The sequence below is a fragment of the Salmo trutta genome, chromosome 13 (assembly GCF_901001165.1).
Source record: "Salmo trutta chromosome 13, fSalTru1.1, whole genome shotgun sequence".
Taxonomy (NCBI): domain Eukaryota; kingdom Metazoa; phylum Chordata; class Actinopteri; order Salmoniformes; family Salmonidae; genus Salmo; species Salmo trutta.
The window spans coordinates 72,239,923-72,262,799 of NC_042969.1; the positions used below are offsets into that span (position 1 = coordinate 72,239,923).

Genomic DNA, 22,877 nt, shown 5'->3' on the forward strand with positions numbered 1-22,877 from the left:
GGCCCGGGGAATGGAGAGACCAAGAGAAAGAGAGAATACACATTTACCCATTCAAATCAGTCATGTCAGTAAGATAAATGATTTCAGTTTTAAGAGAGAAGCTGGTTGGGGGTTAGTGTCTGGTAAGGTAACTGGAGCACACAAAACAGCACTACTTTACTATTTATATTGTAGTGAGACGAACTGGGTTGCAGTTCCTTATTTTTTATGTGTGGTACTGATACACAATGTATTATTTATTATTGACTAAAACCTAGACTACAACAAGAACAGGAGGGGAGAGAGAGAGACGAATTCCGTCTGGCCCCGCGACCTCGCCAATGTTAACCTGTTTAAAAGGTCACAATTGGCCCAGCGTCGTCTGGCCAAACCCTCCCCTAACCCGGACGATGCTGGGCCAATTGTGCGCCGCCCTATGGGACTCCCGATCACGTCTGCAGTGACGCCTCTAGCACTGCGATGCCTCAGACCGCTGCGCCACTCGGGAAGCCCGTGTGAGTAAGACCTTTAAACAGGTTAACATTCGCAAGGTTGCTGGGCCAGACAGAATAACAGGAAGCGTACTCGGAGCATGCACTGACCAGCGGGCAAGGGTCTTCACTACGGCATCTCAAGATGGACAAACAGTACTATTGCCGCTTTTTTCTAGTTTAAGCAAAGATATTTTAAGGGCTTACGTGAGCAAACTTGTTCAGTTCGCCTAGCAAAACATGTGGAAGCCTTGACCCTGCACTAACTGACCTCTGGTGGGATGCTATCATCGGAGTCAGAGCTGTCATCTGATCCCTCTCCGTCGATGCTCATCTGGAGGAGCTGGTCGATGGTGGCGTCCACCGCCCCGTTGTTGGAGCGCAGGACGCACTCGATGACCTCGTAATCCATGGTGGGGAACATGATCTTGAAGTCCTCCATGGCCTGGTTGAACTCCAGGCGCCGCACCTGTCGGTTAGGCCGGCTGTTGTTGAGCTCTCCTGGGGTAGAACCCCCACCACCTCCCCCTCCTCCTCCACCGGAGCCTCCATTACTGTTGCTTCGCCTGAACAGGCTGGTCATCCTGCTGCCTTGACTGGTGCTACCACCTATGGGTCAGGAGGGCACCTTGACACTCACCTCGTACCCTCACTCCTCTTCCTTTCTTTCTCACCCGCTTTCAATCTGCTCCCGTCTGATTGTGTTTCTCCTGACTCACCGTCTCATCATACCACCGCATGGATGGCAGTCCTCTGAATGGAGCAGGAGAGTCCAATGCTCTTTCTTTTTCTCAGCTTGTTATTCAGCTGCATCCAACACGCCTGGCTGTAGCGAAGAGGGTCCTTAGTTTGTGTCCACTCCTCCGTCCCGTCACAAGTTTCTGGTACGGGGACCGGAATCTCTGGTCCAAAACAGTCAATGCCTGAGAGGGAGATAAGGAGGGAGGTTAGCAAAAGTTAACATATCTGTAATATGCACAGTTGATTTTTCCTTTAACAAGCACCTAGGCTCTACACAGAAGCAAACACCTAGGCTCTACTGAGAATAAATCACCTAGGCTCTACTGGGAATAAATCACCTAGGCTCTAAACAGAAGCAAACACCTAGGCTCTACTGGGAATAAATCACCTAGGCTCTAAACAGAAGCAAACACCTAGGCTCTACTGGGAATAAATCACCTAGGCTCTAAACAGAAGCAAACACCTAGGCTCTACTGAGAATAAATCACCTAGGCTCTAAACAGAAGCAAACACCTAGGCTCTACTGGGAATAAATCACCTAGGCTCTACACAGAAGCAAACGCCTAGGCTCTACTGGGAATAAATCACCTAGGCTCTACTGGGAATAAATCACCTAGGCTCTACTGGGAATAAATCACCTAGGCTCTACTGGGAATAAATCACCTAGGCTCTACTGGGAATAAATCACCTAGGCTCTACTGGGAATAAAGCACCTAGGCTCTACTGGGAATAAATCACCTAGGCTCTACTGGGAATAAATCACCTAGGCTCTACTGGGAATAAATCACCTAGGCTCTACTGGGAATAAATCACCTAGGCTCTACTGGGAATAAATCACCTAGGCTCTACTGGGAATAAATCATCTAGGCTCTACTGGGAATAAAGCACCTAGGCTCAATTGAAATACAATTGGGAAAACTGACATGGTTTGACAAGATTTTACATGGCCTTGTCCGAGATGGTGTCTCAGGGCGAAAGATGGACAGTGTCCCCACTCCACCTTTCTGCTCAACCTTGCCAGGCTAGGCCCCTGTGTTACCATGGCAACCCAAATAACATCTGTAGACTAAACAGTTGGCATTTGAATGAAATGGTGACATTTTACATGCCAGCACTGTAGGAGAATTCCATATTTTGAATCACATTATAGGCCTATATTCCAACTCACCAACAAGACTACAAGGCCAAGATGTACAGTTGCAGAGTGCATCTCTTTCCAGTTTCTTGTAAAACAAAGCCTGTTTCTTAATCTCAGAGCCAAGGAAGTGCCATAGAGGGACAAACGTCCTGCCAACTAGGCCTGAAGGAGGAACCCAAATATTGCCCTACACACGTCCAGTCCAGAGACAGTAGGATGGATGGCCAAGCTGCTGCTAACAGACACCCTTAATCCATGGGCCAAGCACCACACACACACACACACACACACACACACACACACACACACACACACACACACACACACACACACACACACACACACACACACACACACACACACACACACACACACACACACACACACACACGCCTATACAACAAGCACAAACTGGTGCCCAGCTTAACCCCCAGTTTACCTTGGACGACTTCAGGCCATGGCAAATTAGTCTAATGAGAGTATGAGACCGACTAGACCACTGAGTGACTGACTGAGATGCTACTCGAACGGCTGGGTAAAGACAGGGAGGGAGTGACAGCTGGAGCAGAAAAATCAACCAGAATCAGCCAGCCACCACAAACCAGGGCAAACACTCGAGAGAGGAAAATAAAAACAGGCAGCAAGAGCAAAGCAAGGTGCCGTCGGTCAATGCGAATGATTACGCACACAAAAATCTGTGATGCATTTAGCACAGGCTTAGTGGTCCCTTTTTCCCTCTCGGACACAATTGAAGGACCTTGTGAGAATTAAGCCTGGTAGAAACAAAGAGGGGTCAATGGGTCTGGATGACCTTGGAAGCCTCAACAGATGGACTGCTTTTTCATAACCAGCAAACAATACATCATGGATATAAGTGAATGGATTTTAACTGGGGATTCACTTGACATTGACACAAACAGATATCCCTTTCATGGCATTCAAACCACTGAAATCATTTCCATTTAACCCACCACTAAATTGAATGTGTGGACAGTTTTTCAAAAAGGTACAAAAATGTATCAGATGAATATCAAGGAAAAGTCCAAACACTAATGTTTGTCATTTCAAAATGTTTTGAGCTTAGACCCATTCTAAAATCAATGTCTCCAACATGACATATCATGGAACATACCAGTCTGTGACCTATTGACCTCCTGACTGGCCATCTGCCACCAGTCTGACTTCTCTCTGGATGTTGAGCATTGGCTGACATGCACTCCAAGGTCTGTCATGCTTGATGGAGCTTCCAAAAATGCACCATTCCACAACTGTTAGCCTGGTTTAGCCTACATTCAGTTCCAGACCTTCTGCCGGATTCTCAGAGGCCAGGGGTGTCATTTTGCCCAGGGGGGGGTTGCAATCGGTCTTCAACGAGGTCCATTGGGCTGCACTGAAAACTGGTTAGATTTCCTTGCCGTCAAAATGTGCAATAAATAGTCCTCCATTTATTGTTTTGCTCCCTGACTGTTGAGCTTTCATTTAGGTAATTATTAGCGAACTGGACACAGTCAAGAAACTTTTCATTATCATTTCTACACAGTTTCAATTTGGTTTTAGTCATTCTAAAGTATGTTGACTTTTTTTGACACCCGTAGGCTGGCGTAATGTTAAATTGAAAACTTGAGTAGGCCTAGTTTCATGCCAGCTGTAGTTTCATGCCAGTTGTTATGGGAGCTCACACCTAGACTCCACGTTAACATGGGTTCTACGTACTCTGACATCTGGTTGGCGCCTGCAGTTGAACTTGATACATATTTACATTGCTAGTTCTAAAAGTTTATGCTACGTAGAGTGAACATTAGAATAGGAAACATAAGATCCTTTACCTTCAGGTTACCTCTCCACAGCTGAAACAGAGAGCAGAGTTTACAGAATCCCTGACTAGGACTACAGCCAGGAGTCGTCTCTGAGTGCCTGGACTTTCCTCATCCTGGTTTCCATTACAAGAAAGAGGCCATGGAGGGAGAGAAAAAAACAGAATTCCAAAAATGTAAGAGTCCTCTGTGGGGAACTGGAGTGTCCTTTCGATGTCCTAGCTAATAGTTATCACTACTCTCCCCCTCTGCTCTGTCACTGTAGTGCTGGGAAGAGAAATCACTGGCTGCAATGGGGGAACAATGCATCCAGTGCCAGCCCAACCCACATGGCAGTGCCAGGCCCCATCCAGCAGCAGCACAGCCAGAGTCTGCAACTTCACCCCCTCTATGCACTACCTCCCCTCTCACCCCCACTTCACCCTCCTCTCCGCACTGCTCTCACCCCTCTCTGCACCGACCCCACACCCTCTCCCCCCCACGTCGCCCTCCTCTATGCACCGCCCCCACCCCTCTCCCCCAAAATCGCCCTCCTCTATGCACCGGCCCCACCCCTCTCCTCCCAAATCGCTCTCCTCTGCACCTCCCCCACTTCGCCCTTCTCTCTGCACTTCCCCCACTTCGCCCTCCTCTCTGCACCGCCCCCACTTCGCCCTCCTCTCTGCACCGCCCCCACTTCGCCCTCCTCTCTGCACCGCCTCCACTTCGCCCTCCTCTCTGCACCGCCCCACTTCGCCCTCCTCTCTGCACCGCCCCACTTCGCCCTCCTCTCTGCACCACCCCCACCCCCTCTCTGCACCACCCCCACCCCCTCTCTGCACCGCCCCCACTTCGCCCTTCTCTCACTTCGCCCTCCTCTCTGCACCGCCCCCACTTCGCCCTTCTCTCACTTCGCCCCCCTTTCTGCACCACCTCCACCCCCTTCCCCCCCACTTCGCCCCCCTCTCTGCACCGCCCCCACTCCTCCCCCCCACTTCGCCCCCTCTCTGCACCGTCCCCACTCCTCCCCCTTTCTGCACCGCCCCCACCCCCCACTTCGCCCTCCTCTCTGCACCGCCCCCACTCCTCCTCCCCACTTCGCCCCCTCTCTGCACCGTCCCCACTCCTCCCCCTTTCTGCACCGCCCCCACCCCCCACTTCGCCCTCCTCTCTGCACCGCCCCCACCCCCCCCACTTCGCCCTCCCCTATGCACTGCCTCCACCCCTCCCCTCCCCCCCACTTCTCCCTCCCCTATGCACTGCCCCCACTCCTCCCTCTATGCAGTGCCCCCACCCCTCTCCCCCCTCTTCTCTTTTACATGAAGACTGGCTCGGATGTAAACAGGGCCATCTTGCCTTGTGTGTGTGCATGTGTGTGTGTGAGAGAGAAAGTGTGAGTGATTGAGACAGCGGGTCTTCTCACAGTTGTGGAAACATTGCGGTAAAGTAGATTATCTCTAGGATGGCACCAATCTCAAAAGGCATTGTTCAAGAGGCCTATTGAAATCAGGGCTGCACATGACTGTTTACTACTAGTGTACTGTGCCTCCTCTCTGCAGCAGACAGTCTGAGGGAAGGCAGGTCATTTCCATGTAACAGGACCCATGAGCACCAACATGTAACAGGACCCATGAGCACCAACATGTAACAGGACCCATGAGCACCAACATGTAACAGGACCCATGAGCACCAACATGTAACAGGACCCATGAGCACCAACATGTGAAGTTCATAGGAGCCAGGGGTTGGACCCGATTCAGGGAACAGAACCGAAAAATAACAAATTACTCGTTTAGAAAATCAGAACCGGAAACAAAAAAGTGATCTATACTGTTCCAGAACAAACCCGTTCTTTTTAAAAGCAAGGGAACCGGTTCGTAACATTATTTTATGTTCTGGGCATTTTTTCCCCCAGTCCCCCCCCCCCCCCCCAAAAAATAATAATAATTGCAACAATGCGCCCATGCAAAGCCCTCATTTGCCACTCACAAACTTATTCCAGGATCTGCCTGCCAGCTGGAAATCTTTGCCAGTGTGTGTGTGCGTGCGTGTAGGTTACGTGCCCCTCCCCCTCAGAAGCATAGGTTACAGTAGCTTTCTGACGACGTTACAAGCATGATTCAGAAATTAGGGAGAGAGGTGTTTAATTAGAGAAGAATGGATCAACTTTTTTAATGCTAGTTAAGGATACTGTAGTTATCATGTTTCACATTGGATTTATGAACTACAAAAAGTTGAGACCGTTTTTAATTATAGTGCTGCTCTGCACACACAAGCTTGTTAGCTTGCTAGCTAGCTAACGTTTTCTCTGGTCCAATGTTAAGACAACTCTTGGAAGTTCTCTGGTCCAATGTAAAGACAACTCTTGGAAGACATTCAAAGGTCCTCCATAGAAGCCACTCCTCCATAAGTATAATTCTGTGGGCCTAAATCAGATCATACAGTTGAAGTCGGAAGTTTACATACACTTAGGTTGGAGCCACAAATTTCTTATTAACAAACTATAGTTTTGGCAAGTCGGTTAGGACATCTACTTTGTGCATGACACAAGTAATTTTTCCAACAATTGTTTACAGACAGATTATTTCACTTATAATTCCCTGTATCACAATTCCAGTGAGAAGTTTACATACACTAAGTTGACTGTGCCTTTAAACAGCTTGGAAATTTTCAGAAAAAGATGTCATGGCTTTAGAAGCTTCTGATAGGCTAATTGACATAATTTGAGTCAATTGGAGGTGTACCTGTGGATGTATTTCAAAGCCTACCTTCAAACTCAGTGCATCTTTGCTTGACATCATGGAAAAAACGAAAGGAATCAGCCAAGACCTCAGAAAAAACATTGTAGACCTCCACAAGTCTGGTTCATCCTTGGGAGCAATTTCCAAACGCCTGAAGGTACCACCCTCATCTGTACAAACATTAGTATGCAAGTATAAACACCATGGGACCACACAGCCATCATACCGCTCAGGAAGGAGACGCATTCCGTCTCCAAGAGACGAACGTACTTTGGTGCGAAAAGTGCAAATCAAACCCAGAACAACAGCAAAGGACCTTGTGAAGATGCTGGAGGAAACAGGTACAAAAGTATCTATATCCACAGTAAAAGGAGTCCTATATCGACATAACCCGAAAGGACACTCAGCAAGGAAGAAGCCACTGCTCCAAAACCGCCATAAAAAAAGCCAGAATACGGTTTGCAACTGCACATGGGGACAAAGATTGTACTTTTTGGAGAAACGTCCTCTGGTCTGATGAAACAAAAATAGAACTGTTTGGCCATAATGACCATCGTTATGTTTGGAGGAAAAAGGGGGAGGCATGCAAGCCGAAGAACATCATCCCAACCGTGAAGCACGGGGGTGGCAGCATCATGTTGTGGGGGTGTTTTGCTGCAGGAGGGACTGGTGCACTTCACAAAATAGATGGCATCATGAGGGAGGAAAATAATGTGGATAATATTTTGAAGCAACATCTCAAGACATCAGTCAAGAAGTTAAAGCTTGGTCGCAAATTGGTCTTCTAAATGGGCAATGACCCATAGCATACTTCCAAAGTTGTGGCAAAATGGCTTAAGGACAACAAAGTCAAGGTATTGGAGTGGCCATTAAAAAAGCCCTGATGTCAAACCTATAGAACATTTGTGAGCAGAACTGAAAAAGCGTGTGCAAGCAAGGTCTACAAACTGACTCAGTTACACCAGCTCTGTCAGGAGGAATGGGCCAAAATTCACCCAACTTATTGTGGGAAGCTTGTAGAAGGCTAACCGAAACATTTGACCCAAGTTAAAGAATTTAAAGGCAATGCTACCAAATACTAATTGAGTGTATGTAAACTTCTGAACCACTGGGAATGTGATGAAAGAAATAAAAGCTGAAATAAATCATTCTCTCTACTATTATTCTGACATTTCACATTTTTAAAATAAAGTGGTGATCCTAACTGACCTAAGACAGGGAATTTTTAATATGATTAAATGTCAGGAATTGTGAACAACTGAGTTTAAATGTATTTGGCTAAGGTGTATGTAAACTTCCAACTTCAACTTCACATGTCATAACAAGATGCCCAGCTCTTCAAGCCAAGCTTCCTCAATTCTCTCTCGCTCTCTCCCAAACCAGCTAAACCTCAGTTGCATCTCGCGCCCTGAACTGGTCTGTCCATAGCGACAAGCAGCACAGTGTGTGTGTGTTTGTCTTTCATTATGATTAAACCATGCCCTTATGGCAAAATACAATTTACCCTTAACGACTTTCTTATGCAGATTAAATACTTTACCCACTCCACAACAAGCTGCTTGAAAAAAAATTGGAGGTTTAAAAAGGATCAGAAAACAAACCTGTTCTTTTTTGCAGTTCCAACCAGTTTAGAACTTTATTTGTGTGGTCTGAACAGTGAAATGGAACTTATAAAATAAATGGTTCTGTTCAGAACGAAACGATTGGAAAATAATTTAGGTTCAAACTCCTGATAGGCGTATATCAAATTGAGAGTCAAATGAAAACTAAGAGTCATATATATGTTTGAGAAATTAAGGCATATAATAGTGCATTCGGAAAGTATTCAGACCCCTTGACTTTTTCATATTTTGTTACGTTACGCTAAAATTGATAAAAAATATTTTTTCCCTCATCAATCTAAACACAATACCCCATAATGACAAAGCAAAAACAGGTTAACAATTTCAGCAAATTTATATAAAATGTATAAAGTATTCAGACCTTTGAATCAGTACTTTGTTGAAGCACCTTTGTCATAGATTACAGCCTCGTGTATGACGCTACAAGCTTGGCACACCTGTACCTTGGGAGTTTCTCCCATTCTTCTCAAGCTCTGTCAGGTTGGATCTGGGGATGTCGCTGCACAGCTATTTTCAGGTCTCTCCAGAGATGCTCAATCAGGTACAAGTCCGGGCTCTGGCTGGGCCACTCAAGGACATTCAGAGACTTGTCCCAAAGCCACTCCTGCGTTGTCTTGGCTGTGTGCTTAGGGTCGTTGTCCTGTTGGAAGGTGAACCTTTGCCCCAGTCGGAGGTCTTGAGTGCTTTGGAGCAGGTTTTCATCAATGATCTCTCTGTACTTTGCTCCGTTCATATTTCTCTTGATCCTGACTAGTCTCCCAGTCCCTGCTGCTGAAAAACATCCCCACACCATGATGCTGCCACCACCATGCTTCACCGTAGGGATGGTGCCAGGGCTCCTCCAGACGTGACTCTTTGCATCCAGGCCAAAGAGTTCAGTCTTGGTTTCATCATACCACAGAATCTTGTTTGGGTACCTTTTCGCAAACTCCAAGCGGGCTGTCATGTGCCTTTTACTGAGGAGTGGCTTTTGTCTGGCCACTCTACCATAAAGGCCTGATTGGTGGCGTGCTGCAGAGATGGTTGTCCTTCTGGAAGGTTCTCCTATCTCCACAGAGGAACTCTAGAGCTCTGTCAGAGTAAACATTGGATTCTTGGTCACCTCCCTGACCAAGGCCCTTCCCCGATTGCTCAGTTTGGTAGGGCGGCCAGCTCTAGGAAGAGTCTTGGTGGGTCCAAACTTCTTCCATTTAAGAATGATGGAGACCACTGTGTTCTTGGGGACCTTCAATGCTGCAGACATTTTTTGGTACCCTTCCCCAGATCTGTGCCTCGACACAATCCTGTCTTGGAGCTCTACGGACAATTCCTTCAACCTCATGGCTTGGTTTTTCCTCTGACATGCACTATCAACTGTGTGACCTTATATAGACAGATGTGTGCCTTTCCAAATCATGTCCAATCAATTGAATTTACACAGGTGGACTCCAGTCAAGTTGTAGAAACAAAGGATGATCAATGGAAACAGGATGTACCTGAGCTCAATTTCAAGTCTCATAGCAAAAGGTCTGAATACTCATGTAAATAAAATACTTGTTTTTAATAAATTAACAAAAATGTCTAAAAACCTTTTACGCTTTGTCATTATGGGGTATTGTGTGTAGATTGATGAGGAAAATATTTTATTTATCAATTTTAGAATAAGGCTGTAACGTAACAAAAAGTGGAAAAAGTCAAGGGGTCTGAATACTTTGCGAATGTACTGTGTACTTTTTCCAAAAAATTCTACACAAAAAATTAAGAATAAGCAAAGGCTTTGATTTCTGGTCTGGAAAGGGGTCTTAGAAAACATCTACAAGAAAAAGTCTTAAAAATGTACCAGAATACATTAAAAACACAATAACGTTGAAGTAAAGACCCCTGCCAACTAATATCAACACATATTTCTTTTTTGAGAAATGTTTACCTTCTGTAAGTTTAAGAAATATTGCCTTGTATTTCTGTTACCAAAAACCAACATCTTTAAGATATGTTCTAACTTCTCATGAGGGAGAGAGAAGATAATGAAACTTCACAGAAGTAACAAGTAAAGGTAGACCTATCAATTCGTGTTTTTACTGATATCAATTGTGTTTGTGAATTAAGTGATTAAAACTAGAAATTCCGTTACCAAATCGGTAACAGAATTTCCCCAAAATTGGTAATGGAATTTCTGCAATTTAACTGGCTACAATGGAAAATCATAGTAGTTACATACCACAAAAAAAGTTTGGTTGGCATGCATTTTAAGTGAAAAATCTGAGCATTAGCACAATTGCGTTTCCGTGGAATTGCCTGGTAGGCAAGTGTGTGTGTGAAAAGTGTGACCAGGGTGCAGTGGCAGCCATTGGAAATCACTTTCATGCTCCAGCTCTGGGACCAGGAGAGCGAGACAGACTCTACAGGTGCATCTCAACAGTCTTAAGTAGGCTGCTCATCCTACTGATTACACATCTGCTCAGATTAAGGAAAGGAGATGAGGACAATATTGAAATGCACCCCATCCTGGGCCTCTGAGGATATTGGCAGTGACCGTCTGAGCCGTGAGCTGGGGCCCAATGTTTATGGACATCCTCTCTATACAGGCCAGGAGATAACCTAACTCTGCTAGGTCTTCATGTTGATTTGTGGAGCAATAAACTCTACATACACCGCAGTGGGCTTCTTTGAACTTCATTTCATCTGGCCTGTAAAGCACCCTCCCACAGTACCTCGCTCAGGGCATACAGCCAGTACACACATACTGCACTACAGTCTCTCTCTATGGACCTTCCCAGCATAAACCTTGAGTCACTGAACTGAGTCCAACTCTCGCAAGTGTGTGGGACTGTTAGGTGTGAATATGTATGTGCCAGAAACAAGCAACCGAGGAATGGCGAGAAAGAAAAAAAGGGGCCACTTTCACATCTAGGAGTGACCTGGAAAATCTCTTCATACCTTCTTACTACTGACATCGTTTGCTTAATTAATCCGAATCCAAATGAATTGGAAAGTGTTTGACTTTGACCTATATCATCCATCCACTCTTTTGGCCTATAGATGTCGATGGGAGATGTCAGCGATAATGCCAGTTAAGCAGAGAGAATTTAAGTGCGTTTCCTGCCCATAGTTGTTTCTACCATGTTACCCTCTGTGCAGCATGTGTGCTCTGGTCTTGTCTGTTGAGGTCACATTCGACCATACAGAGTTGACTTCCTGCTTTGCGCTGCTGAAAGGGCGAGTCACTGTCCCTCCAGCAGCTTGGAAACACTTGGTTCCCTTGGTAAGGACATCACTGGCCAGCAAGGAAACAGGATGTCAGACAATATGATAAACACCCTCTCATGCCTTCACATCATCATGCCAGCAATATTATAGTTCTTCCTTAAGACTACTAACCGCTAGGATATAATGAGGGATGAATACAGAGGCTCAATCCTTCCACTTTCCAATAAAAAATGCTGATTTAGGTGATAATATTATAAGTTCTGCAGCTGGTCCATCTTTGTGCTATAAAAATACATGTAGAAAAACTGATTGTCAGCATTACGGGACCAAAAACCTGTAAACACTTCCCTAGCTACCATAGCTTCCTTCTTTCGGGCTCAACATCCCTATTTTTGTACCAGCAGCCCAAGATTATGCAAACTTGCATATTTTTTTGGTAGAAAGTTCATTATGTATATAAAAGGCATGAAGCGTGTACGTCTCAGCACAGAACCCAGGCCCAGCCCTGGACTCCTCTCTCCCTCACACACAGACCTCTTCACATCAACGAGACCATATTCATCTGCACCTAAGAACCTGCTATATTTAGCATGGGATCCGTTGCTCTTTGTCCTCCTCGGCCTGTATGTGTGGTTGTGGTTGTCTCCCAACACACAGTTAACAAAAGGAAGCAGCAGCACTGCCCTGGTCAACAGAGCTGGGCTTACCTTCCATACATCATATTCACTGTGCTAGAGCAGGTAAGAAGAAAAAATACATTACCCTACGATAGAGTACTAGGAAGTCACCATCTGATGGATTACACTCATCTAAAGTAATTATGTGGAGCAACAGACTCTGAATGACTAAATGCAGCCAGCCATGCACTTTGATGCTGAAGCCCTTTAAGCTGGCCTACATTAACACCGTCAAGCATGAATTAATCTGCTTTCAATACGTAGGAACACGATGACAACAGAAAAATAAACTCAGCAAAAAAAGAAATGTCCTCTCACTGTCAACTGCATTTATTTTCAGCAAACTTAACAGGTGTAAATATTTGCATGAACATAAGATTCAACAACTGAGACATAAACTGAACAAGTTCCACGGACATGTGACTAACAGAAATGGAATAATGTGTCCCTGAACAAAGGGGGGGTCAAAATCAAAAGTAACAGCCAGTATTTGGTGTGGCCACCAGCTGCATTAAGTACTGCAGTGCATCTCCTCCTCATGGAATGCACCAGACTTGCCAGTTCTTGCTGTGAGATGTTACCCCACTCTTCCACCAAGGCACCTGCAAGTTCCCGGATATTTCTGGGGGGAATAGCCCTAGCCCTCACCCTCCGATCCAACAGGTCCCAGACGTGCTCAATGGGATTGAGATCCGGGCTCTTCACTGGCCATGGCAGAACACTGACATTCCGGTCTTGCAGGAAATCATGCACAGAACGAGCAGTATGGCTGGTGGCATTGTCATGCTGGAGGGTCATGTCAGGATGAGCCTGCAGGAAGGGTACCACATGAGGGAGGAGGATGTCTTCACTGTAACGCACAGCGTTGAGATTGCCTGCAATGACAACAAGCTCAGTCCGATGATACCGTGACACACCGCCCCAGACCATGACGGACCCTCCACCTCCAAATCGATCCCTCTCCAGAGTACAGGCCTCTGTGTAACGCTCATTCCTTCGACGATAAACGTGAATCCGACCATCACCCCTGGGGAGACAAAACCGCGACTCGTCAGCGAAGAGCACTTTTTGCCAGTCCTGTCTGGTCCAGCGACGGTGGGTTTGTGCCCATAGGCGACATTGTTGCCTGTGATGTCTGGTGAGGACCTGCCTTACAACAGTCCTACAAGCCCTCAATCCAGCCTCTCTCAGGCTATTGCGGACAGTCTGAGCACTGATGAAGGGATTGTGCATTCCTGGTGTAATTCGAGCAGTTGTTGTTGCCATCCTGTACCTGTCCCGCAGGCGTGATGTTCAGATGTACCGATCATGTGCAGGTGTTGTTAGATGTGGTCTGCCACTGAGGACGATCAGCTGTCCGTCCTGTCTCCCTGTAGCGCTGTCTTATGGGTCTCCCAGTACGGACATTGCAATTTATTTCCCTGGCCACATCTGCAGTCCTCATGCCTCCTTGCAGCATGCTTAAGGCACGTTCATGCAGATGAGCAGGGACCCTAGGCATCTTTCTTTTGGTCTTTTCAGAGTCAGTAGAAAGTCCTCTTTAGTGTCCTAAGTTTTCATAACGGTGACCTTAATTGCCTACCGTCTGTAAGCTGTTACTGTCTTAGCGACCGTTCCACAGGTGCATGTTAATTAATGTTCATTAATGTTCAGGTTGCAAGATTGAGGTTGCAAGATCGAATCCCCGAGCTGACAAGGTAAAAATCTGTCGTTCTGCCCCTGAACAAGGCAGTTAACCCACTGTTCCTAGGCTGTCATTGAAAATAAGAATTTGTTCTTAACTGACTTGCCTAGCTAAATAAAGGTAAAATAAATAAAATAAAATTGTTTATGGTTCATTGAACAAGCATGGGAAACAGTGTTTAAACCCTTTACAATGAAGATCTGTGAAGTTATTTGGATTTTTACGAATTATCTTTGAAAGACAGGGTCCTGAAAAATGGACGTTTCTTCTTTTGCTGAGTTTATTTTTTTTTAAATGACAAAATGCATCTCCTCTCTAAGTAGTGGAGAACAGATCTAATTACAAGGGTTACAGTGTTTTCAGATGGTAGGCTCCATCTCCCAACACAATTACGAGTCCCAGGCTCGTCTGTCCCCATGACAACCAGGCCCCAGCATTCCATCTGGGGCCATCATACTGTAGGTGGGATTCTAATCTCCTGTGTTGACCACTGCTGCTAGACTATTTAGGGCCAGAAAGCTCCACTTATACTGCGTCTCCAATTTACAGGTGAAAAACCAAATTTCAGCTATGATAAATACACACTCTATAAGTGGCACAAGTGGCAGTTGAACAAGAATGAAATTAGATTATTTTTGGATTAGGCCTCATAGTAAATCTCTGATCATCTCTGTAGACAAACTGTACTGTAGTCCCTTACTAAATCCCCCATGGAAATGGTAAGTCTGTCCGTGTCAATACTCTATAGGCCTACAGCTTCACAGACACGTGAGTGAAAGGCCATTGAGTCTTGGCTAAGCTAACTAGATAGATAGATAGATAGATATATCTATCTATCTCAACAGCAATTAAACCCGCAAAAGCAAGCAATGACAGATGAATGCCTTTTAGATTGAAGTAAACAGCAAAAAGGCCTAAACTATACATTACATAAAAATACATCTGCCAAACAACCAGTAGACTTACATGAGGGAAAACCAATGAATGAATAATTCTGCCATGGCGGCCCGGGCCATAAAGGTTGTAGCTTACCATTTAGATGAGTTGCAGCCTCCTCCATGCGGTGTTGAATCTCATGCGAAGTTTGATTCCATTCTCCTTCCTGGTGAAATGTACTTGTCAGGTCCCTTTCAAATACCAGCTGGACAAGCTTGGCTTTTCGTTGATGTAAGATGCTGAGTCTGTGTTCACTGCTATACGTTCTTCAGAGGTGAGAAGGAATTTTATAAATCCCTGTTTCAGTGCCAACAGCACAGACGGCAATGCTGACAAAGGCCCGCCGTATCTTTAAAGAACACTGAGTGAGGTCCATATGTTGTTGCTAGCTGTGGAAGCAATTTCACTTTGTTTCTTGCAAACTCTGCTTCCCCGGTTTAGTTTTGGTTAGAGGCAACAGGTCGTCAGATGCTAATGGCTTGGGTAACAAAGGTGCGGGTGCTTGTTGTGATGTTACCCTCGTGCTGTTGGTGCTAGGTCCTGGCTCTTCTCAATCTTGTTGGTCAACAGTTAGAATGTAATACCTACCCATTCCCCACGCTAACTGGTCCTAGCCCAGCTTTGCCACCCCGTAGAGCCAGCTCTGGCTAGGGCTGTGACTGTCATGGAATTTTGGGTGACGGTTATTGGTCAGCCAAATGACGCGGTCAACGTAAAAAAATTAAAATAATCCTCTCCTCTGCTCCTGACTGCAGGGAAGGGGGTGTTGCCTAAGCAACCAAAGACTTGTTTGTTACAACGCCTTGCTTGTTTCAGCAAGGAGCGACAAAGTTCCATCACTTTGTAGAGGCCATGTAACAGCAGAAAAACACATCCTCACGAATGCCCGGCGGTTCAGTCTTCAGTCAGCTGATCGTTCCACCCCAAAATGATAATACGTTAGGAGGGTCGATTTTCATGACGGTCTTCATCCATAACCGCGGTTATATGGTAATTACGCTATCCCTAGCTACAGCCATGTCACAGGGCAAAAGCTGCACACAGGCACACATACACTGCTCTTTTGAGAATTTAAAAACGTACACGCGGCACGCACACATTCGTTTTTTCTTTACTGTGTCTAATGAAGAGCAAGCGTTCAGATTGTGCACATGATGTAAATTAAAAAAGGGATCAGATCCTGCCTGCACGTTGGCTGCAGGCCAAGCAGCACAGCCAGATGTTGCAGCTCTGGATTCAAGCAGGCTTTGAATCCAGTGCTTGGGCCAGTAGCGTCATCACCGACTCACTCACTAGAGCTGCTTATAAAGAAGCAGAAAATCAATAGTGTGCAATGTTTACTAATATGAGAAGTCTGATTAAAATAGTTAATTGAACATCTGTAGATATTCAAATAGCATGAGGACCACAGGGAATACATCCAGGTGGCCCTCATTATCAAATCTGTCCAAGTCTACGTTTAGTTTGTGTTACCCCCACACAATGAATTCTTACACTGCTACCAGGTTCACATTGGCGCCAGGCCCAGGGGCCCCCAGACTTCCAATAGGGGTGATTCCATGGGACAGGGGGTGGACTCTGTGCCCCTTTGCAAGCAAGACTTCTTCCCATCTCATCTTGTTTTCACAGCTGACAAAAGGAGCCCAAAAGCAACCAGAAAGAGTCTATTTCAACAGAGTCTGGTCCAGACATGATCCCTATCCCCATTAGCACAACAGAGCATCGTGGTGCATTACAATAGGAGCATCCGGCCATGGCCTGACTGTACTGAAGACTAATCCATAAACATAACATTTATTCAGTCATGTGGCTTTGATGTACAAGTAAGTTACAGGCCTTTCAGGGTAATCATATTTTCACTGTGATCTTTTATGCACACCAGCCCTGCATTCATCTATTTATCTGGCTATTATGTTTGTAGCATTATAATTTTTCAATAATTATTTTATATGGCATAGTAGTCTAAATCAAATCTCAGCCATCGCTTAGAAGGGTAAAAGTCATTGCATGTGATGTGTCCAATAAAAACACATTATAAGGCCTGTCTCCCAGATTATCTGTGTCATTTTTATCTATTGTGAAACCTAATAACATATTTTGGAAACATTTGGCTTCCATTGATTTGGTAAGACTTTGGTGCCACAGAGAGAGGCCCTCAATCACTGTGAGGAAATGGGAAACAGGACAAATAACAGGAAGTTGTCAGATGAGATAACCCTTCCACAACAGAAGCAGAAGAAAGAGACGCCTTTAGCGGAGTGGGGGCGAGATTCTGTGAGTCAAGAGAAAGGTCATTGCTTCACACTCTGGGACAATCACCAGAGGTCTTGATATGGAATGAAATCAAGTTGTATTGGTCGCGTACACATATTTTGCAGATGTTAACGCAAGTGCAGCTCCAACAGTGCAGTAATACCTAACAATACAAACAAAAACATTTAAATAAAGAAATATCATAACAAGCAATGTGAGTGCGGAATATAAATATATGTGTACAGTGGCTTGCAAAAGTATTCACCCCCTTGGCATTTTTCCTATTTAGTTGCCTTACAACCTGGAATTAAAATACATTTTTGGGCATTTGTATTATTTGGAGTTACACAACATGCCTACCACTTTGAAGATGCAAAATATTTTTTATTGTGAAACAAACAAGAAATAAGAAAAAAAAAAAAAAACATTCAACTTGAGCGTGCATAACTATTCACCCCCCCAAAGTCAATACTTTGTAGAGCCACCTTTTGCAGCAATTACAACTGCAAGTCTCTTGGGGTATGTCTCTATAAGCTTGGCACATCTAGCAACTGGGATTTTTGCCCATTCTTCAAGGCAAAACTGCTCCAGCGCCTTCAAGTTGGATGGGTTCCGCTGGTGTACAGCAATCTTTAAATCATACCACAGATTCTCAATTGGATTGATGTCTGGGCCATTCCAAGACATTTAAATGTTTCCCCTTAAACAACTCGAGTGTTGCTTTAGCAGTATGCTTAGGGTCATTGTCCTGCTAGAAGGTGAACCTCAGACCCAGTCTCAAATCTATGGAAGACTGAAACAGGTTTCCCTCAAGAATTTCCCTGTATTTAGCGTCATCCGTCATTCCTTCAATTCTGACCAGTTTCCCAGTCCCTGACGATGAAAAACATTCCCACAGCATGATGCTGCCACGACCACCATGCTTCACTGTGGGGATGGTGTTCTCGGGGTGATGAGGTGTTGGGTTTGCACCAGACATTGCGTTTTCCTTGATGGCCAAAAAGCTCAATTTTAGTCTCATCTGACCAGAGTACCTTCTTCCATATGTTTGGGGAGTCTCCCATATGCCTTTTGGTGAACACCAAACATGTTTGCTTATTTTTTTTCTTCAAGCAATGGCTTTTCTGGCCACTCTTCTGTAAAGCCCAGCTCTGTGGAGTGTGTGGCTTAAAGTGGTCCTATGGACAGATACTCCAATCTCCTCTGTGGAGCTTTGCAGCTCCTTCAGGGTTATCTTTGGTCTCTTTGAAGCCTCTCTGATTAATGCCCTCCTTGCCTGGTCTGTGAGTTTTGGTGGGCGGCCCTCTCTTGGCAGGTTTGTTGTGGTGCCATATTCTTTCCATTTTTTAATAATGGATTTAATGGTGCTCCATTAAGTTTCAGATATTTTTTTAGAACCCAACCCTGATCTGTACTTCTCCACAACTTTGTCCCTGACCTGTTTGGAGAGCTCCTTGGTCATCATGGTGCCGCTTGCTTAGTGGCGCCTCTTGCTTTGTGGTGTTGCAGAATCTGGGGCCTTTCAGAACAGGTGTATAAATGTGTATATATACACACACTGAGATCATGTGACACTTAAATAAAGTCCACCTGTGTGCAATCTAACTAATTATGTGACTTTAGAAGGTAATTGGTTGAACCAGATCTTATTTAGGGGCTTCATAGCAAAGGGGGTGAATACATATGCACGCACCACTTTTCAGTTTTTTATTTTGTAGAAATGTTTTAAACAAGTTAAAAAAAAAAATCACTTCACCAATTTGGCCGATTTGTGTATGCCCATTACATGAAATCCAAATAAAAATCCATTTAAATTACAGGTTGTAATGCAACAAAATAGGAAAAACACCAAGAGGGATGAATACTTTTGCAAGGCACTGTATGTAATGGTGTGTATAGACAGTATGGCAAACTACCAGTCAATACATTATTGAATGAGACATTCACAAGAGACTTCGAGACATCGTCTGTTGGCCTAAATCTCACCCATGCAGGCTGTAACACAACTCTAAATTCTGTAGAAGTATCAGACAGAAAGGCTCATAATATAGCTCATTTAACACGATTCTAAAGATGGTAGTTTTGTCATTATTCAGAGGACCTAAAAAGAGGTTTCCGGAATTAAAAAAGGAAATGTTGCATTCAACAACACTGCATAATTTGCACATTGCTCATGCAGCCCCAGCCGACTACAACATCTTGGCGAAGGGATGACAGAATTGACAGGGAAGAGGAGCCAAGACCAAGTGATAGTGAGATGTGGTGTAATAAATCACACAGTCGGTCATGTCTGGCTCCAACTGCCTCCTCCACACCAGAAGCACAGAGGCTTTTAGCAGCCACAGTCAGCCGTGGGACTTGAGAAATATGGAGTTTTAATGGACAAGGAGAAACCAGAACGGCAAATGCCTTTGGTCACACATTCATTTTGAATGAAGTGCAGTTCCTTTGGAGTTTAACCCCCCATCAGGCCCCAGTTCTCTTTCCCTACTCGTCTGTGGAATACACTGCTTCTCCATACAGTAATCACATACACACGTTCCATTAACATTTATTGTGATAGGCCAGTTTGTAGGCCAGTTTGTAGACCTAGTCTGTTTATCGAGGGTACAATAATAACGTTGTAATATTTCTTCATTTTGATGTGTATTTTCAGGTACACCGAATGTGCTCTTTCCATGACAGACGGACCAGGTGAATTCAGGGGAAAGCCATGATCCCTCATTGATGTCACTTCAATCAGTGTAGATGAAGGGGAGGAGACAGGTTAAAGAAGGATGTCTTGAGTCTTGAGACAATTGACACATGGATTGTGTATGTGTGGCATTTAGAGGGTGAATGGGCAAGACAAAGGATGTAAGTGCCATTGAAAAAGGTATGAGGTGACAGGCACACCGATTTCAGTGTGTCAAGAACTGCAACGCTGGCGGGTTCTTCATGCTCAACAGTTTCCTGTGTATCAAGAATGGTCCACCAACCAAAGGATATCCAGCCAACTTGACACAACTGTTGGAAGCAATGGAGTCAACATGGGCCAGCATCCCTGTGGGACACTTGACACCTTGTAGAGTCCATGCCCTGTCTAATTGAGGCTGTTCTGAGGGCAAACGAGGGTGCAACTCAATATTAGGAAGGTGTTCCTAAGGTTTTGTACACTCGGTGTACTGCACTGTTGGAGCTACATTTACATTTAAGTCATTTAGCAGACGCTCTTATCCAGAGCGACTTACAAATTGGTGCATTCACCTATAATATCCAGTAGAACAACCACTTTACAATAGTGCATCTAAATCTTTTAAAGGGGGGGGGGGGGGGGGGGGTTAGAAGGATTACTTTATCCTATCCCAGGTATTCCTTAAAGAGGTGGGGTTTCAGGTGTCTCCGGAAGGTGGTGATTGACTCCGCTGTCCTGGCATCGTGAGGGAGCTTGTTCCACCATTGGGGTGCCAGAGCAGCGAACAGTTTTGATTGGGCTGAGCGGGAACTGTGCTTCCTCAGAGGTAGGGAGGCGAGCAGGCCAGAGGTGGATGAACGCAGTGCCCTTGTTTGGGTGTAGGGCCTGATCAGAGCCTGAAGGTACGGAGGTGCCGTTCCCCTCACAGCTCCGTAGGCAAGCACCATGGTCTTGTAGTGGATGCGAGCTTCAACTGGAAGCCAGTGGAGAGAGCGGAGGAGCGGGGTGACGTGAGAGAACTTGGGAAGGTTGAACACCAGACGGGCTGCGGCGTTCTGGATGAGTTGTAGGGGTTTGATGGCACAGGCAGGGAGCCCAGCCAACAGCGAGTTGCAGTAATCCAGACGGGAGATGACAAGTGCCTGGATTAGGACCTGCGCCGCTTCCTGTGTGAGGCAGGGTCGTACTCTGCGAATGTTGTAGAGCATGAACCTACAGGATCGGGTCACCGCCTTGATGTTAGATGTTAGCTAGAAACATGAAGCATTTTGCTACACCTGCGATAACATCTGCATGTACGCGACCAATAAAAATGCATTTCAACAGCAGTGTTGGATTGGTGAATTGTTCCAACTTCTAGGTCATTGAGGTAAAAGTCTATGCGTAAGAAAAGAAGGAAAAAGCGCTGCCTGCCTCCCTGAACCAACTACAGTAATCACTTGTGACCCATAAGCATGGTGGGAGTGGGACAGAAAGTAGAGACAACAGAGCACTGAACCAAAGCCTCGTGACTAATGTGACAGTGGCAACCCATAATCCTTCCTGTTCAATGACCTGGTTCTGGGGAAGGAGGAGGAAGAGTGTGTGAATGAGGGAGGAGAGCAAGCAAGAGGGAGAGATAGAATGTGAGTAAGTGAGTGTGTGCGTGACTGAGTGAGTGAGTGAGTCGAGGGCACATCGATGTCAGTGGAAGCGTTACTGGAAATGTCAACCCACCCTCTCTCCCATTTGTCCTCCTCCTCTTCCTGTCTTCCTGGAAGCCTTAAATGTGTGTGCCTGCTGCATCTGTCAGAACACACGTTCTAAAACTAATAATGACAATCATGGTTGTAGCAGGCCCTTTCTGGGCCATCTGTCACGCAGGGGAATAGGGAGTTTTTACCTCCTACTACCCCAGGGAGAGTTCAACGACTCACTGAGATGATTCATAGATCTAATTTCACACAACCCAGGGAAGAATGCGCTTGAGATGCCCTTCAATGAAATGGCAAATAAATGGCTTGTTTATTTTTTTACTGGCAAAGCAGAAAGGAGAGTGATAGTGAAACGTTGGATGTTAATACCATGGTTACAAAGACTAAGTGAAAGATTTCATGGTAAAACAGAGAGATGAAATAAATGTAGGGCTACAGCAAGTAGTGAAAACAGCCCATACTAGTCAGTTGGGCCCCACCCAAATCTTTCATCCCCTTATCCACACAGAACTCTGGGATAGAGGAGAACGTTCCCATGTGGCATCACATGGTCACTGATGAGTACCATCGGGTGATAGAAGAGGAGGGGGGACAACATAGGAGAGGGGGTTATCCAGATGGGCCTCACTCTGGCCCGTCTGCCTGCCTTTTCCAGCATCGCCCTGGGAGGGCCAAACGGAGGGTCAGGACTCAGGAGCCATATGCAAATCAGGGGACCCTGTGAAGGGGGAAGGGAGTGGCAGCAGCTAGCTGGGGACCCTGTGAAGGGGGAAGGGAGTGGCAGCAGCTAGCTGGGGACCCTGTGAAGGGGGAAGGGAGTGGCAGCAGCTAGCTGGGGACCCTGTGAAGGGGGAAGGGAGTGGCAGCAGCTAGCTGGGGACCCTGTGAAGGGGGAAGGGAGTGGCAGCAGCTAGCTGGGGCATGCAGCCGTAAAGGAGAAGATACAGGTCAGGTTTTTTAACATGCCTCCTCCTCCATCAGTCTTTATCTCTGATCTGTGGATGGCTAGGCAACACACTATCATCCCATGGAAGGACAGACCATTGGCCTTGTAGGAAGAGAGAGAGAGATCCAGAAGTTATGGTGGTTTCCTTGCAGATAGAAATAAAACCGTACAGAACTGACACAAACCACTCAATTTCATTAGTATGCAATAACAGAGCAATTACTAAAGCACTATGTAACAGTGTAATAAATGTTACTACACAGGAGGATTTCCATTAGTAAAATGTGGCGCCAGACAACATGACCAGGAAGATGTTTTATTT

At 45.5% G+C, this 22,877-nt stretch overlaps 1 protein-coding gene across 3 annotated transcripts in view; it reads right to left on the minus strand.

The window, feature by feature from the left end:
* The window catches only part of cuedc1b (CUE domain containing 1b), a 45,192-nt gene that overhangs the window by 10,722 nt on the left and 11,593 nt on the right, over positions 1–22,877 (minus strand). Inside the window, exons 1-2 of one of the 3 annotated variants that reach the window (XM_029773525.1) lie at positions 15,085–15,141; positions 742–1,393 (exon numbers count right to left, since the gene is read on the minus strand). In XM_029773525.1, the coding sequence (XP_029629385.1) occupies positions 742–1,053 (312 nt within the window). In that variant the 5' untranslated portion in view covers positions 1,054–1,393; positions 15,085–15,141. Of the gene's footprint in view, positions 1–741; positions 1,394–4,175; positions 4,400–15,084; positions 15,142–22,877 lie in introns of those variants that run through there. The other 2 variants (XM_029773524.1, XM_029773523.1) reach the window with 2 other exon arrangements.